The 18,493-nt window shown below is 37.7% G+C and overlaps 1 protein-coding gene across 1 annotated transcript in view; it reads right to left on the reverse strand.

Annotated features, from left to right (window-relative positions):
- Positions 1-1,903: 1,903 nt before the first annotated feature.
- UBE2K (ubiquitin conjugating enzyme E2 K) overlaps positions 1,904-18,493 on the reverse strand; it is a 38,970-nt gene continuing 22,380 nt past the window's right edge. The window contains exons 5-8 of the mRNA XM_035896737.1: positions 17,814-17,896; positions 8,051-8,150; positions 4,299-4,427; positions 1,904-3,942 (exon numbers count right to left, since the gene is read on the reverse strand). Coding sequence (XP_035752630.1) covers positions 3,868-3,942; positions 4,299-4,427; positions 8,051-8,150; positions 17,814-17,896 — 387 coding nt within the window. The 3' untranslated portion in view covers positions 1,904-3,867. The remainder of the gene's footprint in view (positions 3,943-4,298; positions 4,428-8,050; positions 8,151-17,813; positions 17,897-18,493) is intronic.

Raw genomic sequence — 18,493 nt, forward strand, 5'->3', positions numbered from 1 at the left:
AAATAAGCAATCCATATGCTCTGAAGTGCCTAGTCTGATTCACAGCTGTTAAGCTTAAATTTGCATAGTTTAAATGTTTCTGTTACCCACACCATATAATGCAGATTTGGCATTACAAGGTAAGCTTCTTTCTGGCTATTTAATTCCTCCTTTCAGACAACAACAAAAAAAAGATCCTATATTCCTTATGTCAGTGTTCCAATACTAATTTACTTGGAAAACAGTTAAATACAATGATAATTAAAAAAAAAAACAAACCCAAGGCATATTCCTGTACCATTAGTACCTAATTGCTCAGATAAATACTACCGAACCAATTATAGTCAAGGCCCCATGTACTCTGTGGCAAGCTTTTTTTTTTTTTTTAAATAAAAATAAATTAAAAGTTTGGAATATGCAGAATGAACAGCACTAAGTGCCGCATCTTTCCAGAAGGACATGTTCCTAAGTTTTGTGTCTCCGCAACGTGCCAGTTTGTCATACCGAGCACACAGCTTGTTTGCAGAAGCAACGGGAGGAAGCTGCGAGTTTGGCGAGTGGGGGTGGGACACAGCCAGGGCTTTTGGCACTCGCAGGAAAACGGAGGCTTTTGGCAACAGGAAAGGGCATTTCTCTACTTGTGAACAAAGCTGTACTTTAACTCTCCGGGGAACTGGATGAGAGAGGAGTTTCTCGTTCCCCACCAACAAAACAAACAAGGGATAAACCACTTTGCTGGGTGCATGTTAAAACGTTCAGCAGTGAAATCTGACGGATGCTCTGGCAATCAGTAAGCGTCATTAGCAATACCCTGTTTAGAAAAAATGGGGCCGTTTAGACTTCAAAATTACTGTTTCAAGCCATCTTCTTACACGATAGAGGAAGACAACGCAGGATTTATTTGTACTTAAGAAAGCAACCGTACCCACGTTTCACGCTCTCGTCGTAAGAAAGTGGTAAATGTGCAGCCTGCGCCCGCAGCTGGAGCGGGCTGCAGGGCAGCTCCACCTCTGTGAATGCACAGGGCCCTGAATATAGCGGTGTTCAGTCATACAGAACACAGAACTACCATTTTGTATGTACAATCTCACAATGATAAACCGAACGCTAACAGCAAAATTCCTAGGGCTCAGCCCCAGCTGCAGTTAAACTAACCTCGTACAACATTATCCCTATATTCAACTCTGATAATTACCAAGAATACAAAAACATTCCTTATAAAGGACTCACACGTCAGAATTCAGAAGGGCTTCAGGCCACAGATGTCTCCTTAATGCTGGGTCACATTTCCTTCCCAGCTCACTTCTCAAGAAGCTTCCCTCCGGCCAGCACCCGAGCCAGCATCAAGGTACCTTTGCTACCGAGCACACGGCTGGAGGGCAAAGCACGGTATCCAACATCTATGCGTAAGGGGAAAGGGGAAGACGAGTGTTTTGCAGTAGAGAAGAAAGTGAGGTAACTTCATGAGAGAAGCAAAACGTAATGGGGCTTTGTTTCGGAGGTGCCCATGCTCACCTAAGAGCCATCTCCTCTTTTCTCCCCCTCCCCCCGGCTTCCTTTATCCCTTTACATACCCGCCGGAGGAACCTGCTGTTCTCAGGAGACTAATCTTATTGAAAGACATGTTCAGAAGCCCCTAACTGAGAAGCTTTATGTCCCCAACAATGATTTCCAAGTTCATTCTTTTGATAAATAGCAGCGAAGAACAAGGGAGAGTAGTCAGCAATTTTTAATTACCACCAGGGTAAAAAAAAAAAGAAAAAAAAAAAAAAGAAAAAAAATTGATGTAATCAACAAGTTCTCAGCCTGCTTAACAGAAAAGACAGCGACTTGAGATTAACACAAGTGGCATTTTGCCATAGTTTCCTACCGTCCCTGGTTTTCACCTAGCAAACCAGCTGAACAGTAGCAGCTTCTTCTTAAAAAAAAAATAAATAAATACAAGGAAAGACAAAACAACTCATTTCCTTTGGCATCATTGCAAATGATTTACACTACCTCAAGAAAACCGATCACTGACTACACCTTGAAAAGCAGTACGTATAAAGACTAAGCAAATGCATTTAAGTATTGCACTGATATGAGTTCAAAGTATCGACTGTCTGTGCCCTGAAATATTTTAAGTCTGGACAGATCAGACAGCGCAGGACAGGGAACATCCCCGAACCAGCTAGGTCTCTACAGCTCTATTTTCTGGTTCTGTTCCCCTACCCACTATGCTCCAGATATGTAACAGATACAACAATGTTCCTGATTTCCTCTGGCATGATTTATAAACGGACAGCCTATGAAGTGTGAAACTATTTCAACTTGCACTTCATAGCTCCAGAAAAAAAACCCAGACAGACATATATTTCCCTGCCCCATTAATCCACAGCTTAAGGAGAAAAAATAGTCATGGAAAAGATGACTTGTACAGTACTCCGTTATCCGCAATCCCCACTCTCTAGTCTCAGGATTTCTCTGAACTTCCTTGTCAGATATATTCTCAAAAGTTAGCATCATATTCACAGAGACATTACAGCTCTCTTTAAATAGATGTACTAGTGTTTGAAGTTGCAAAACTAATAATTTTCAAGCTTTTGCACTCAGGATGAAATGTCATTTTAATACGAATAAAAAGACTGACTGTATGTACAAGCCAAGGTAAGGTTTCAGTTCTCGTTTATCAGAAACATCAATCCAAAAGAAAGCTAAATTGAGAACACACTTCTACTTCTATGTGCATTTGAAGTATGTACAGTAAAAACACCAACACAGCCTCCATGTGTCAACTAGAGAAAAACGCAAGCAAGGATGACTTTTAAAGTACCTGGTAAGCAATCCTGAAATTGAAGCCCAAAATAAAGCTAGAAAACCGCTGCAAAACACAGCTGATTGCATCATATCAAGTACTCAAAGAAAAAGATTTTTTTAATTCTCAGTACGCTAGCTTTTTCCTCCTTCAAGCCCAGTGAAATCATATTACCCAGAATGTACTGAAGAACATTTTACATCTTTTTAATGGAGGGGAAAAAAAAAAAAAAAAAAAAAAAAAAAAGGAAAGAAAACCAGCTCCATCTTTTTGTGCTGTATCGAGGCATACTCCTTACGAGATTGTGTAGAAAACACGATGGGTGAAAATCATTACCAATAATTCAAAATATATTTTTTAAAGGGGAGCCTAGACTACTATAAATGGCACACGTAATACCCACAGATGATGAAACATGATCTAGTGAGGATTTTCAGCTGTATGATGTAAGGGAGAGGAGAATCAGGTTTCCCAATTAATAAGCTAGAAAGAAACTGGTTCTGAATAGGTCACCATTTGGAACTTTGGGTAAGTCTTGAAAGTCTTTCAGGAAAAAAAGTTACAAGAACACTCGAGTATTTCAATGGTGCTCTCTTCAGCGACCCTACCTAATATGTCTATTAAGTACAAGCATGCAAATATAGGTCAATCCACAGGCACATAGGATCCATGTTAAAAACAGTAAGATAGCTGTGATGAGTGGCACCAACAATTTTGATGACTAACACTCAAAAATGTTGCTTTCTGAATTACTAAATCAAAATCCTGAAGCAAGTTCCTGCTAGTCCTCGTCACACTGCTAAACACTAAAGTAGGCATGTTTGTCCCCCATTATTTTAGCTGAGCTCAAAGAATTTTTACAATATTTAGTAAGAAAAAAAATTAAAGTATTTCCCCTTTTTAAATTTACACAGACGTTTAATTAGCTTTATTTACAGAGCGGTTTTTTCAGTCTCCAATAGTGCCTAGATAGCATCATCAGGCAAGAGTGCCAGTTTTAAAAGAGAATCTATATAGAATCCTAAAAATAACAGATGGTGATGCTCCTCCAGAAGGGGCAAGCTGGACTACTGAAGCAGCTCTCTCTACATGGCTCAGTTACTCAGGAGTAATTCTGTTGCAGTCTCTACATCCCATGATTTTGAAGACAAGGCCACTATTACTGCATTCTGCAATGAGAAAACAAAAGCATTAATATTTTCAGTGTGTGAACCTGCAGCTCTCAGAAGCGGAATGAAAAGTTCACAGATTAATCAGAAGATGTTAGTTCAATATTTGTTAAATCCCAACTAATAATTTACAGAAAATTTGTTTCAAAAGAGGCAGGGGTAGCTCACAAGATGTACTAATAACATAGTATTTTAAAACTCTGATTCTTACAAACAGTTAGCAAAAGAGAACTACGAGACCTACAAAAGGTCACGGAAGTAGCGAGTCTACTTTAGTATCCTGATGACAACCCCGTATTTATACACGCATACTTGCCCTGCCCCTACTGAAAAATATTCAGCTTACACATACTTACCCTATCAAAGCCCATAGCACAAAGGTTTTCTATTTTTTTGGTGTATTCTGGACTAGAAACTGGTGCTCCAGCATACACATGTGCCCAAAGTCGAGCTGTCTGTTTAAACATTTCTGGATTTTGTTTGTACTACACAAAAGAGAGAGGGGGGAGAAGGGGAAAGTTAAATCAACTCAGCAATCCAACGAAAAAGCAAGATGATATGGCAGATTCCAATCCATCGTTCTTTCTACAGTATCTTCAGCACTGTTTCATACTGATCATACTGCTATTTTTGAAGTTAAATTTAGAGGTGAGGATTACACACAGAGTAAACCTACGCAAGCATTTGATTTAATGTGTTTGCCTTTAGGTTAAATTACGCACTACAGGTATTTTAGGCATACAGTCAGGTACTGCTCTCAATTGCACTGATCACAAGTAAAGTAGCTATATTTAGCACAGCTACTGAAAATTTATATTCAGTGTGGCAGAGCACCAATTATCCCCATGTTAACATCTCCTGCATGTACATACTGCATGGACTGTATTTCACTAATCATTTAAAAATATGCCTGGTTTTACACACCGCAAGTAGGTCTGCAGCTTTTCAGTCAGGGCTGACATTTTACTACCAGGCTTCCTCCTGAGAATAAGGATATTGATAGCGCATGTGACAAAAGAGGGGCTGAAAAATGGGCGAGCATATGCAAAAAGATGGGAAGCTGCAACTCTCTTTATGCAAGCTATTATTTACCAGAAAAAAAATCATGCAGGGGGATGTAAATATTACTTTGCATCAATCTTGTCACTGACAAGTTTTCTAATAAACAACAGAATGGACCTTACTACACAGAATTTTCAGCCTGCGCCAAGAACTCAAAAGCCAAGAAAGCAGGTCATCCGTCATAGACTGTACTCAGAAACGCAAGATGAGTTTCCTATTTTAGGAACTTTTGTATGTAATATCAAGTTGAGGGGGTTTTTTTGTACTTAAAAAGATTATTTCCCTTAATCATTACATTTTTTAAAAAAGTAGGTATTCCCATCTTTAGATATATAATACATTTTAGCACCAATAAGATAAGATATTGGAAAATATATTATTCAAATATTTAGATGCATTTTAAGGATGGAAACATAGCTGATCATCATTCTAAGCATTTTATTCATACATGAAAACAATCATTAAATCTATAAAGCACTGTCAAAGTGAATACAATACTTTTCACTGCTGCACATTTCATTTTACCTCTCCTACAGCAACACGCACCAACTCTGCTGCACTGTGTGCTTTGTACACCTCCCACTAAGTCTGCTCCACATGAAGTAATTTGTATATTTACTATCTGATTATTAGTGGCATTAAAACAAACATGGGAAACAATCTCTTGTTGGAAATCACTGTGTTAAAAATACAGTGGTCTGCAATAAATTTCTTTGGTTGTTACGACTAGAAAAGAGGAAGGATTAAGTTAAGCATCAGTAGCATTCTGAAGTATTCTTCTGCTCTTAAGATATCTTCCCCCAATTTTTTTTTAAATATTTTTGAGAACACTGCCAAGCCTAGAAAGCAACTAGCTGAAGTGCAAAGGATTAGTTATAACTGCATAACTGCATTTTATTCAGAACTAGCTTTCAGTGTTCTATAAATACAGTTCCTTTACTTAGGTATCCGTAAATAATCTAGCTTCTCACCAAATTGAGAAAAGCCTAAAGGGACCTTTTACTAATATCTCCGTATCAGGAATCCGAGGCAGTTAATGTTGCTGTACTTAAATACACAGCAGCTAGTTGAAGCACTCCTGACACCAGGCAGCTGGTGTCTGAAATGCAGCCATTATTCAAACAGGAGTTCTCCCCGCATTCTCCCTGGGATTCAGCTCAAGAGCTTGTAGGACACTGCCATTTACCTGGACAGCTTACTCTAACACATAGTTTTGTAAATTAACATAACGAAAAATGAGTGTGGAGGATAACTAATTCCTTATGAATTTATGTTTTGGAAAACAAAAAAAAAACAACAAACGCAAACAACTAAAAAAAGACCCCACCACCAACTAAAACACATGAAGGAACTGGGTGTTTACCACTACATCTCTCAAAGACATGACCATCACTTTCTACTTATATACACATAACTCAAGGCCAAACCCCAGCATAGTTTTCATGCAGGTATTTGCAGGGAACAGGAGAAACTGAACCCTCCCTGCATCAGCCGTGCCACACAAGCACCGAGAAGGCAGCCTGGAAAATTGCTCTTCAGAATCTAGCAAGTTCCGTGAAGTTTTTTTGCCTGAGAAAAACCTCTTTCCAGCTCACGTGCTTCTGTGAGACTGTTACGATTCCCACACAAAACTCTACCGATCGGGGCCAGAATGGGAAACGCTATTCTTGTTCTTTGTAAAAGAGGAAAAAGTGGGTTTGTTTAACAAAGAGAGAGTGTGACAGCAAGGGCACGCATCCGGCAAGAAAAAGCGGTGCAGGGACATGCCTGGTGGCCTTGCTGGCCTTTGCAACAATTCTCCCTGTGCAGAGCAATTCAGTCTGACAGAACTGTTCGGGGGCATTTGTTCAGAGCAGCCTTACAGCGCTGCAGAATCCCAAAAGCAAGCCTCCTGTACTTAGTACTGAGTACAGTACTTGCAAACAGCTCTCCCCCACCCAGTGGTGCAATGGGCTACCTCTGATCTCCATGTCTACCTCCAAATCCTGACAGGTTTGATAAACTGCTCATCTATCATCCTACACAGATTTTCAGAGGGAAGGAGTGCACACTTTGTCACCCTATCCTGGAGGGTCCTGACTTACAGGAGATACAGATAAGATGGGTGCTGGAAGAACCTTCTACTCGCCTTGTACACCCTTACTACCAGTCAGTGGGGAAGCCAGGCCTCCCTCCCTCCCTCCCTCCCTAGGGTAAAAAAGGAAAACAACACATGCATACTTGGGAGTTTGTTGAAAATTGTCAGACTATTAAGTTATGGAATGACTGTTCCTATCTTTCATCAACACTTTAAATAGAACCATGTCAGTCCTGGTATGGCGTAAGATCCAATTGACGTTTTATTGTTATTACTTTTTATAAGTTACTGCTACTGTCTGAGAAGTAACGAACCCTGTTGATTATAAAATTCTACTGATACCAATTCAACCAGCGATTAAAACAGTTATCCCAAGTACTTGCAAGGTAAAAGACACAGAATACTTCATTCAGATGAATTGCTCCTCAGGATTAAATGCAACACAAATTCATCTAAAGTCACTAAATATTGTGATACTTAGTGTAATTTGTAATTACTTATTGTAATCTAAGTTATAAAATTTTGACATTAAACAAATACAACGCTCAACAATATTCACATTCATCTGGAAGCGGAGCTACATACCAAGCCAAATCCAATGAATACCATCAAGTTAAAACTCATCTTAAACCAAAACAACATTGTTTTTCTTATACTAGGAGCCTTAGATTTTAAAAGGCAAGTTATACTGGAATACATTTTACTATGCTGTTATCTCCTGACATTTCTGACAAGCTAAATAAAGAACAAAACTAACAAAATAAACCTCCTGACACTGTAAAATAACTGCTACTCGCTCTGGAATCCAAAGAGTAAAGAGCACAAAACACCATAGTAACTCACACTTACAGTAAGGCAATTTTCCAATAAATTCTTTAAAATCTTTATCTTACCTAAGGTTTGGGACCTAATCTGAGTTAGCAAAGGTTACAGAAGCGCTACAAATTCACAGTCAACTGCGTATCTTACCTGGTTTGCCACTACTGCATCTTGTGGATCATCTGGTTCTGCAGCTGCCAACAATGCTTGCAGCGATAACAACACTGTTCGTAGAGTCATTGCTGCTGCCCTAAAATTAAAAATTTGAAAATGACTTTACCAAATCCCATGCTTGTGCTCACCTTTGCTGCTGTACTAGTATCATAGAAGATAGAAAAATACATGTACAGGTTGTAAGTCCAAGAATCGTAATTTTAAACTGCTGCAGCTTAATAGGTATTAGAATACCTAATATTTTTATATATATATTTTTAAATAGGGCCTTAAATGTGGACTTTCTTATTAACAATGCTTTCTTAAGCTTTTGGAAAACACAGTCCTTGACCTACACATTTGACCATGCCCACTTAAGAGAATTCATTTCATCTGAAAAAAAAAAACAACCCAAGACCCACACCAATTTGAAGTTTGTGTCATCCTTCCTTTCTACCCATAACAGCACCTTGTGCAAGGTCTAGGTACTGAACTGGTAGCCCATGTGTGCTCCCTCTGCTGGCACTCTTCATAGTGAAATAGTATAAACAGAAATAGCGGGCTATATTTTAAATACTTCTAACAAGTAAGGAATTTTATATATTAGGTATCTGTTGCATTGCATTGTCATTGATATGACATTTTTCAATGAAGTTTAACAATTTACATAGTGAATCACTACAATAATAATAAAAAGGTTTGGCTATTACAGAATGTGCAATAGAAAATATTATCTCGGCTTCCTCTCATTTCAAGCTGACATGACTGTCGGAAGCAAGAAAACATTCTGTAGTCATGCTGGTGCTGTAAAAGCCACTCTTTTGCCCCTGTGAAAGAACCCTGTTGAAGGGTAGCATAGTTCTAGAGTCAGAACTTCTAAGGTTCTAAGTTCTCATAATTTCTCTTGATCTCAAAGTATATTTAGAATACGAGACTTCAATAATTTAGGGAAAACCAAGTATGTTCATAAAAGTCAATAAACACTCAGAAAAGTGTGAAATGGTTGCACACTGCAAATCTAGGAAGTTGTAACATTTTAAATATACAGTTTAACTAGATTTTGATCATGAATACCATTTCAGAATCTGTGGAAGTTCAGTACTTCATCTGATTTGAAGAGGTAAGCAGACTCTTAATTGTTGTGGAGTAGGCACAGACAGATGTTCAAACTAATACACAAAACTGCTCACTCTGCTTAAGCGCTAATAGAAAGGCCAGTGGGGAAAATGCAACATCTCAGATTTGAGCAAAATGGTTATGGCACATGAAATGCCAGAGGAAAGTTGTGAGACACAGGCATCCAGTTTCTTACAGACAAACTGTTCAATTTTCAATCAACAGAAAACAGTTTCTTCTTTCCAGAAGACTGAAAGTAAATGCAGAGAGTCTGTTAGCGTAGGTGGGGAAGAGTTTGACCTCATGGTCCAGATACAAAAGAAACACTTTGCAAGTCTATTTCCAGTCTCAGATTCCATAAATTTATGTATTTTTCCAGTACCAAGGCACTGTATTGAGGCACTCTAGCAGAGTGTTCCAATGAACAGAGAGTAGATGCTGGTAAAATGTCGGGAGGTACATCTGTGACACCTGAATATTATATCCCTAGGCGCTTACATTTATAACTTTTGTGCTATGTCACTAACCATTCAAATATGGTATTCTTCCCTATTAGCTTCTAATTCTAGAAGATTTTTCCTAGAAACTTACTCTGGTTTTTTTTAGCTTGATAATCATCACCGAGCTTTCACAGTGCAGTGTTCTACATCAAAAGGCAAGTGAGAAACATCCCAAGTGACAGAGATTTTAATTAGCACATACTGTCTCATTCCAACTGCCACATCAGCTTGAAGTCCCTCAAGCTGAACTTTGCAGACTTAAATCTTAAAAAAAACCCTCATGCTTTTAGATCTGAATTCTGACAAATCACAAAACCTCCATAACATACAATTCTCCTTTTCCAAACCTAGTCCTTAGTAACTAAACATTTTTTTTTTCAGAATTTCACATTATCTTGCAGTTAAATGTAAGTATTTCAGGTTCCAAGCTGAATGCTTCTTCCAAGCCAAAGAATGTTTCTTTAAATTACAAAGCTAGGGATTAACTTGTAAGATTATATTTAATCAGATCAAGAACACCTAGCCACCGAAACATACCCTCAGCTAACGTAGTAAACTCAAGAGTACAAAGCATCTTGTTTTCAACACCCAAATCACACACACAAAAACCTCAGTGATGGAACACAGAAATATTTTTGCTTTACACATACCTATGCTATTTTACTCTTATAACTTCCTGTTCTTTGTAATCTGTCCTGGTTTATGCTGTCTTTAAATTAATCTATTTAATGTACGCGTTGATGATGTAATGCACAGTGGTATCTGCGAGTATTAAATGAATGTAATGCAACATGTTTACTATTCTGGCATTCGGGTGTCGCAGATTGCCAAGTCTTTCAGACCTTACTACACTCAAATGGATTTAACCATTTTCATTTTTATGCAATGAATTTCAGGAACTACCACATCCACCACACACGCTATAAAACCTAAAGTCTTTTTTCCCAGTTAAGTAATTTTATTACGCTATTTAGTGTAGTTTTAAAGACAGGCTTAACATGAAATATCTATCAACTGTAACTGATACTGTAGTTACTTTCACCAAATAAAAGCTGTTCTGCACTTTGCTTTACAGAAATCCTTCTACTTTAGAGACATCTGAAAAGACTGCCATTATTTAAAGTAGAGAAGATGACACAAAAGGGGTCACAGCGATGTGCGCCACTTTTACACGCAGTTTACTTCCACCTACGCGGTACCTTCTAGGAGTCGAAAACAGACCTTGGGGAGCAAGGGGCACCTAACGACCAAAGGTGCCACAGACGCCTAGAACACAAGTTCTGTGCTGGCTCCAGCCATCTCTGGCTTTCAGGACTGCTAGGCCCTTTCAGTCCCTGTTCATCTGTTATGTTTGTAGATTTTTAAATAAAGCACACTGGGACTTGAACTTCTGTTCTGACATTCCAATTCCAAAATGAGTAATAAAAATAAATACCTCATCCATTTGGATATACAGATGGCTATACGCTCAGAGAACTCAAACTCTAAAATAATAAGTTTGTAGACAAGACTAGCTTAGCTACATATGTAAAAAGGTTTAAAAATGTAGTTTACAACTTATTTTCAAGTCTCACGTCTCAAAATGGCTTTCACATCTCATGCATAATAACACAAAGTCTTCACTGGACACAAACATTTACGGAAGTAGTATCCTTAAATCATAAAAGAAAACCCGACAGAGCTTCAGCTGCTGCTTGTATTTAAAAAAGGAAATTAAAGTTTGTGATTAATGGTAAAGAAAATCTGACATATTTCATGAAACTATTGTATACTCATATAATATTTTCTATCTTTATGACACCAATTAGCTTTCCTGATCGAAGAAAGTAACTAAGACTGCTATGTAGAAAATAACAGGACCTTTATTTTTCAGACGTAAATTAAGACTCCCAGAAGAAACTGGAGGGACAGCTAAAAACAGATTCTCATTTCCCAAATACCTGAAAAAGTTCTTCTTCCTTCCCATTACCTTCTTTTGTGAGAATAAAGTGAAGGGGGATGGCTGCCCAGAATTACGTTTACAGACACTAGTAAGGCAGGACCTGTTCCTCATTGGCAAAGAGCAAAACCAGTTCTCATCATCAGTTCTGGAGGAAAATCTATGCTGATAGTGGCACAAAACAGAAAAACCCAACACCACCACTCCCCCAACATCCCATCCCCACAAGTTAGAGAAGAATGCGCTGCAAAAAAAGTTGTATTTTCCTTCAAACGTATTTCCAGTGGAAACATACACATCATCTGCATTTTCCAGTGGTCCTCAAGGGTTTATTTTTCCAGAACAGAATCCTGAAAAAAAAAAAGATTTCCAACTCTTCTTATTTCTAGGTGTGGATTTATGTGCAACATCTCATGGAGTTCAAGCAATTCCCTTTGGTAACTCAAGCTAGCTGCATGCCTGGGTTTTAGCTTTTTTCTCTCTTCTTTGCCAAAGGCAAGGTTTTGTATCACTCCTGACAGACTTCTGTCTAATCTGTTCTTAACTGGAGCCTCACAAGTTTGTCGGAAAAATCTATTTCAGTGCTTCAACAGGCTTGATATTCTGCATGCTAAAGCTGGTTTCCAATCTTTCATTGTAGGTTGTATGTGCTTAGACCATCATTCTTGTTACTTTACTCTGCATTTTTTCTTATGGTACCCATCTTTCTTGGAATACAGAGTTCAAAGTGGGTACACTACCCCAATGGAAGCCTGACCAATCATAAATAAAGAGCAGGCAGCTTATATCATGAGTTTTGTAGGTAAAACTTCCTACATCCCAGCATCCTATTTGCCTTGCACATAACATTGCCTTTGTCCCATAACATTACTGGCCTCTGTTTTCTCCTGAAGTTTACCCTTGACTCCCACCCCCATCCCAAAATGCTACTTAGCCACTATGCAGGCTTCCAAGTTTGACATCTACAAAATGGGAGGAAAGGCCAGTAAACATCTACCAGTGAGCTGCAGCAAGCTCACTACAGGGAAGCACTGTCCCTCTGAGAACTTAAAACTAAAAGCCTCCACTCTGGACATCCTAAACAAAAAACAGGTTTTCTATGGGCATTGCATTTCTTAAACAGCATGGGAAACCTGGAGTGAATCACAACAAAGAAAGCTGATGTGTATTTTATTTACTTTTTTTTTTTTTTTTAAGGTAGTATCTTGGGGCATTTCCATTAAAAAAAGAGCACCCCTAGTTTGGATGAATATAGTGATAATATTAAAAAGCACAGCAAGCCAGCCGTGCCCAGCATGCCTGAGGCAAGAAATCTCTTACCTTTCAATGAGCTGGAAGAGTCCTAAGAGGATTATGAAACACTGCCAGTTTTTCTTTTTCTTCTTCATTTTTAAAGGCTAAGTAATTTTCCATTTAGGAAGTTTTTACTTATGTTCTGTACATTCCTCTCTGGAAACAATCTCTCTAGATACTCCAAGAGGTAACCCAGCAGAACAACAGGAACAGCTGCAGCCAGCAGATTGCTGCTCCACTCAACCAAACAGGGCTACTTGGAACAGTTTTTTAAATTTATTTTTATTTTTTAAAATAATCTGCAATATTTATTCCATTTGTGAAATAGCTAAGCTTGTTAATCCAAGAAAAAAAGCTCTGAGAACTTATACCAAGGGCTTACAGAATCGGGGAGGAGGGAGGAAATCAATAAGGCCTTTGAGTGGAAGCCCGTTGTATAGTCACTGTTTACAAGAGAAATACACGTTTGGGCACCCATCAGGGAAAGAAAGAAAGAAAAAAGAAAAAAAAAAAGAGAGAATAATAGAATAGCTTTGACATAGTGCAGGGAGGGGAAGACAGCCTGCTTGCTGAAGAGTTCCCTCAAACAACGTTAATATTCTTTGCATATTTCTTGCATATTTCTCAAAGCTTTAAAGAGGCTCAGTGCTCCTCAAACACCCTGAACAAAACCCAGCAGTTTTAGTAATCATCTTCTTGGGCATCTGTGAGCTGGCTGTTGCTTATGTATCTATTAAAATTGCATTATCTCTTGTAATAATGATTTCTGCATCTCAACTGAAACTGAAGCGTGAATCCTCCAGTACAGCCACTATGAAAAAAAATTATTATTCATTTTTATTTCAATTGTCAAAACCACAACAGCCAAGGGTTTTTTGCAGCCATACACACCACCACACATTCACTTGATAATCACTGCTCAAGGGATTTACACAGAACAGCTTCCAAGTAATTTACTTCTCAGGTTTCAATGAGCAGTATTAGATACAGTTTATATTTAAGAATAAAATTTTGAGACAGAATACTAGCCTGGAAGATAAATATATGCTACAATAAGTGAAACCACATAACAAAAGTCATACTAAATCAGCATAAACAGTATTCCTTCTACAAAATCCTATTCCTATTTTAATTCTACCAGCAAACAGTAACCGTTATGCAAACAAACTGGCATAACAGGTATTTACAAATCTAAACATGATGAAAACCCATAGCTGCAAAGAATTCCAGCATCAAGCATATACTGTGGAGAAAGAATTTCATTAAGCTCATTAAAAAAATCATTTAAAGACATTACTTTGCAAACTGATAAAGCCTCCTGCCAATATGCAGAACAGTATCTCAACTATGCTCATTAGAATAAAAAAATCATTGTGGGATGGGTGAGTAGGGAAGAGACTTTTTTTTAAACTATGCAAACACATTAAAATCTTTGTATTTGTACTCACCATAAATAAATGAGTATTTTATCAATTTATTAACTCTTTAAGAAACCCTACTAAGTCCCACATGCTCAAATTCTGTCCTTCAGCTCCCACTGACCTCATTGAAAAACACAGATATGCATTGGAATTTGAGACTTATATTTAAACAGAGCAACAACAGCAGCATTATTCACTTAAGAGCATTACAAATCAATGAAGTGGCACTTCAGAAGCAGAGCTTGTTACTGAAAGATTTGACAAGAGAGATTGTGGAACTAAATATATTTTCTAGAACACAGCCATTAGACTATTTCAGAATTGCATTTGTCCCATTTACCTTTGAATACCTGGTAAAATCCATTAAATATTAAATTATCAAGGTTGGGGGGGTGTTGCCTGGGGTTTTTTTCTGTTTGTTTGTTTGCTTTCTAATGAAGCGATAATTTTATTCAAACCGTTGTTCAACCTACACATGCAGGAAACATACAGCGATGTGGGCACTTCTCAGTTTAAACCACTGAAACAGCATATACTGAAGAAAAATAAACAACTTATTTAAACAATATTAACCATTTATATGGTTTAGGAAGTTTCAGGAAGCTACTCAGAAAAAAGTTGTATCTATCACAACACCGAAATCCTCAAACAATAAAGGATGGAGGTAGCCAGAATAGTTTATTCTTCCCCAAAGGACCGAAGGCTTTGACAAGCACTTCAACAATGCTCAAGGGATTTTCATTTATCATTCTATGATTAAAAAAACAAACAAAACTTACAAAGAGCACCACTAGAAAATGAAGAGAACACTACGCTAAGAATCATTTGAAAAGGGATTATTAAGTATATAGGAAGCCGCCCCCCCGCCATCACTAAGTTCTGTGAAATTCTTTCTTTAGTGCTTCCAAATGAAGATTGTGTTTCAAAGGAAGAATTTAACAGTATATAAGCGGCACAATATCAGTGGTACCTGTGCCAGCCAGTTTAAATACACAGAAGGGAAGTTCTTCCGACACACCTATTTTGTATACATATTGGTGAATGAAGGTATTAATGGCTTTTTTTCCTTTGTCAGGCAGAACTAAGATACAAATCAAGTTATCTGTGCAAGACCTAACTTTCAAAGAGTACAAGAACACAAAGTCAAATCTCCAAATCTCAATGGGTTTGACAAAAAAAAAAAAAAAAAAAGTTAAAGCTCCCAATTTCTTTAGGTCTCTGTAGCCTTTTTTGGCATTTTATATTTTTCAGTTTGATCAGCCACTGAAAAGGCCAGCAACTTTCATCTTAAAGCTCTTAACTGTTTCACTCTAAAAGCAGCAGTTTTGGGATAAGACTGAATTTTGTGAGACTGTTTCAAGTCACAATGTTTGGCAATGCTAAAAGACAACAGAAGACCTGTTCCAGGGCTGGAAACCAAAATGTGGTCTCCTGAATCCCAGTCTGTTGCTACAGAAGCAAGATCATCCATCCTTCTCCTCAGAAAACACTAATTAGGGAATATGTTAATGTAAGAAGATAACAAGAAAATGTTTTAAAAAAGCTGTTAAATGACTTTGGGTTTAATTCAGAATGCAATAAATAAGGATGACTTCTGCTAGGAGCTGTCTTTCCTCCAAGTTTCTAGGGGAAAATGCTAGATAAGAGTCGTTTTTGGAAACATGATGTTTAGGGGCTTCAGTATGGAAAGATTAGCCCTGATGATACTTGTTAAAAGTCACAGACTTTGACACTATGAGTAAAACAACTAGACAGTGAATAAAGGAGTACCAAAAGACGGAAGCAAAAACCCCAAACCCTGAGATTAAAAACTTTGGATAAATTCTTCCCAGGAGAGTATTAATGACACTGGGATGCAGTTCCATGTTAAGCACCTTTGTTGCTAGAAATAAAGAATTTTTGTCTTCCCATATCCTCACTACTTAAACCTTGTCCTGAGTGAAACAAGCCTACCTGGGAGAGCAGGTTTATGTGCTCTAGTTCAAGTCACTGAAGTGATCCCCATTAAAAACACCCTCAAAATTTGTTTGGGTTGTTTTGCCAAAAAACCCAAACAACCCAAAGCCAACCAAACAAAAATCCAAAAAAATCCCAACACACAAACCAGCCAGCCAGCCTCATGCCCATTCGCTAATCTGTTTTAGAGTATGAGCTCTCAGGACACTGCACTTGCAGTCAGAGTCAATTATCTCCAGTATAACTGTAGGGTGGGATGAATAACTAGGTGCCGGGGTACAAAAGTGCACTGGCTTTACTGATAGAAAAATTATACTATGTACCATGGCACGTATGTTGAAAAATTCTACTGCCTGAAAGAACATCAAGTGCTCTGAGACTGTAAGAAGAAATATGCAGTTCCAGAAATGAAAAAGACAATTTATGACTATTATGATTTCATGTTAGTAATTTACACATCGCCATATGATTTGCATAATCTTCTCACTCTGTAAAAGGTGAATACACTGGATGTGTCAGCTGCAAGACCTCAACTCAAGCTTCCTGCTTTAGAGTTTCTCTTTCAAACCCAACTGATGTCTGCTTGGCCAATAACAGTCTTGATGAAGTTGGTGAATTTACAAGCATTTGAAGCTTGTATGGATTAGATATTGATATTATCTGCAGGGGAATTACAGTCCTGTTCTTTTGGGGCAGACATGGAGGAAAACAACAAAAGATTAATTCCATTCATGTTAGATATCACGTCTATCATACAATTGGCGTATACGATCTTCAAACCACAAGAAATGTATCACTTGGAAAAAACAAATGAACAATTTGTTCAGCTGTTACAGTTTGGACACTTATAGGTCTATTCCTCAGAATTCAGCTATTAAAACTTTTTCAGTAACATTAAGTAATCGAAAGTCAGCAACTGGCCAGCAACTGTAAGGCAAATGGTTTACAGACGTACAAATCACAAATATTATTCATGGTAACTGTGAGACAGAATCAGTACGGTCAGTCTCTTCTCCCTTTCCTAGTGCTGATCTGTTAACCTTTTATACTCCCAGACTCACTTCATACATTGTTTTATCTCTATCAGAACTAATTTTTATTTGGAAGTATAAGTCAAGAATCAGAATGAAGATAAGCATTTGGGTTTTTTCTGCTTACACCTCAGGAGGCTGAAAGGACAAAATTCAGGAGACAATAGGTAGCATTTGTTAATGGAAAAGAACTAACTACATAAAAAAAAAAAATTAACTCCTACAGAAACATCCAAAACATCAACAACAATGAAACATTCGCCCTAACCCTAGTGAAACAACTTTGGAAAAAGCTCTCTATGCAGGTAACATCTTCTTAGTACTTTCCAAAATTACCACCCAATCATTTCATTTACATCCTTTCAATTCAAAATACTATACTGAAATATTGTAAGCTTTAAGGACATCTTTACAAATGCAAAGTAAAAAGCAACATGAGCTGTTGCCTCCTATCCAGGACACTGGTGTATTTGATTTCACACATAAACCCATACGGAATCTTACCATTGATCTTTCAGAATATCCAAACAAATGGCTCCAGTAACTGAGCTAATATTAGGATGCCATATTTTGGTGATAAACCGCACCTAGAAGACAAGACAATTTTTAAAAACAAAAATGGTTATTAAATGCAGTATATTAAGTAAGCATTTTAAATGCACCATTTCTAATAATGTTATAAATACTAATTTAGGAAATATCAAGCTAAAATACCTAACCAAGACATGTGATACCACTTACTTCAGGAGGCTTCAAGTTTTCAAGGCCATTTGTCAAACAGAGCCTTGCTTTACTCAAAACCAGACTACTGCCCATTTGAGGACACCAAACTCACCCCTAACTGCTTTCCCACACACAGTCATGTGTACACATCCCTGCATCACACAAAGCCATTTAGAAATATGCTCCAGCGGTACCAGTGTTTCAGCATAAGCAGATCGTCAAATACAGACTTAAAACTTCCCACACTGTAAATGCTAGAAAGTCCGCTTCTAATAAAGTGAAACATGTCCCTGAACTCTTAACATAGGCATTGGATCTCACTGTTCAGCTAAATTGCTGGTAGCTACAGAAGTATTATAAAAGCTTCCTTGGTGGATGCTACAACTTTACAACCATCCAGTCTCATTACCGATATCCTCAACAAACCAAAACCTAACTAGATTACAATTATTTTTCTTTGC

The sequence above is a fragment of the Egretta garzetta genome, unplaced genomic scaffold, assembly GCF_000687185.1.
Source record: "Egretta garzetta isolate BGI_Z169 unplaced genomic scaffold, ASM68718v1 scaffold256, whole genome shotgun sequence".
In the NCBI taxonomy this organism is placed as follows: Eukaryota; Metazoa; Chordata; class Aves; order Pelecaniformes; family Ardeidae; genus Egretta; species Egretta garzetta.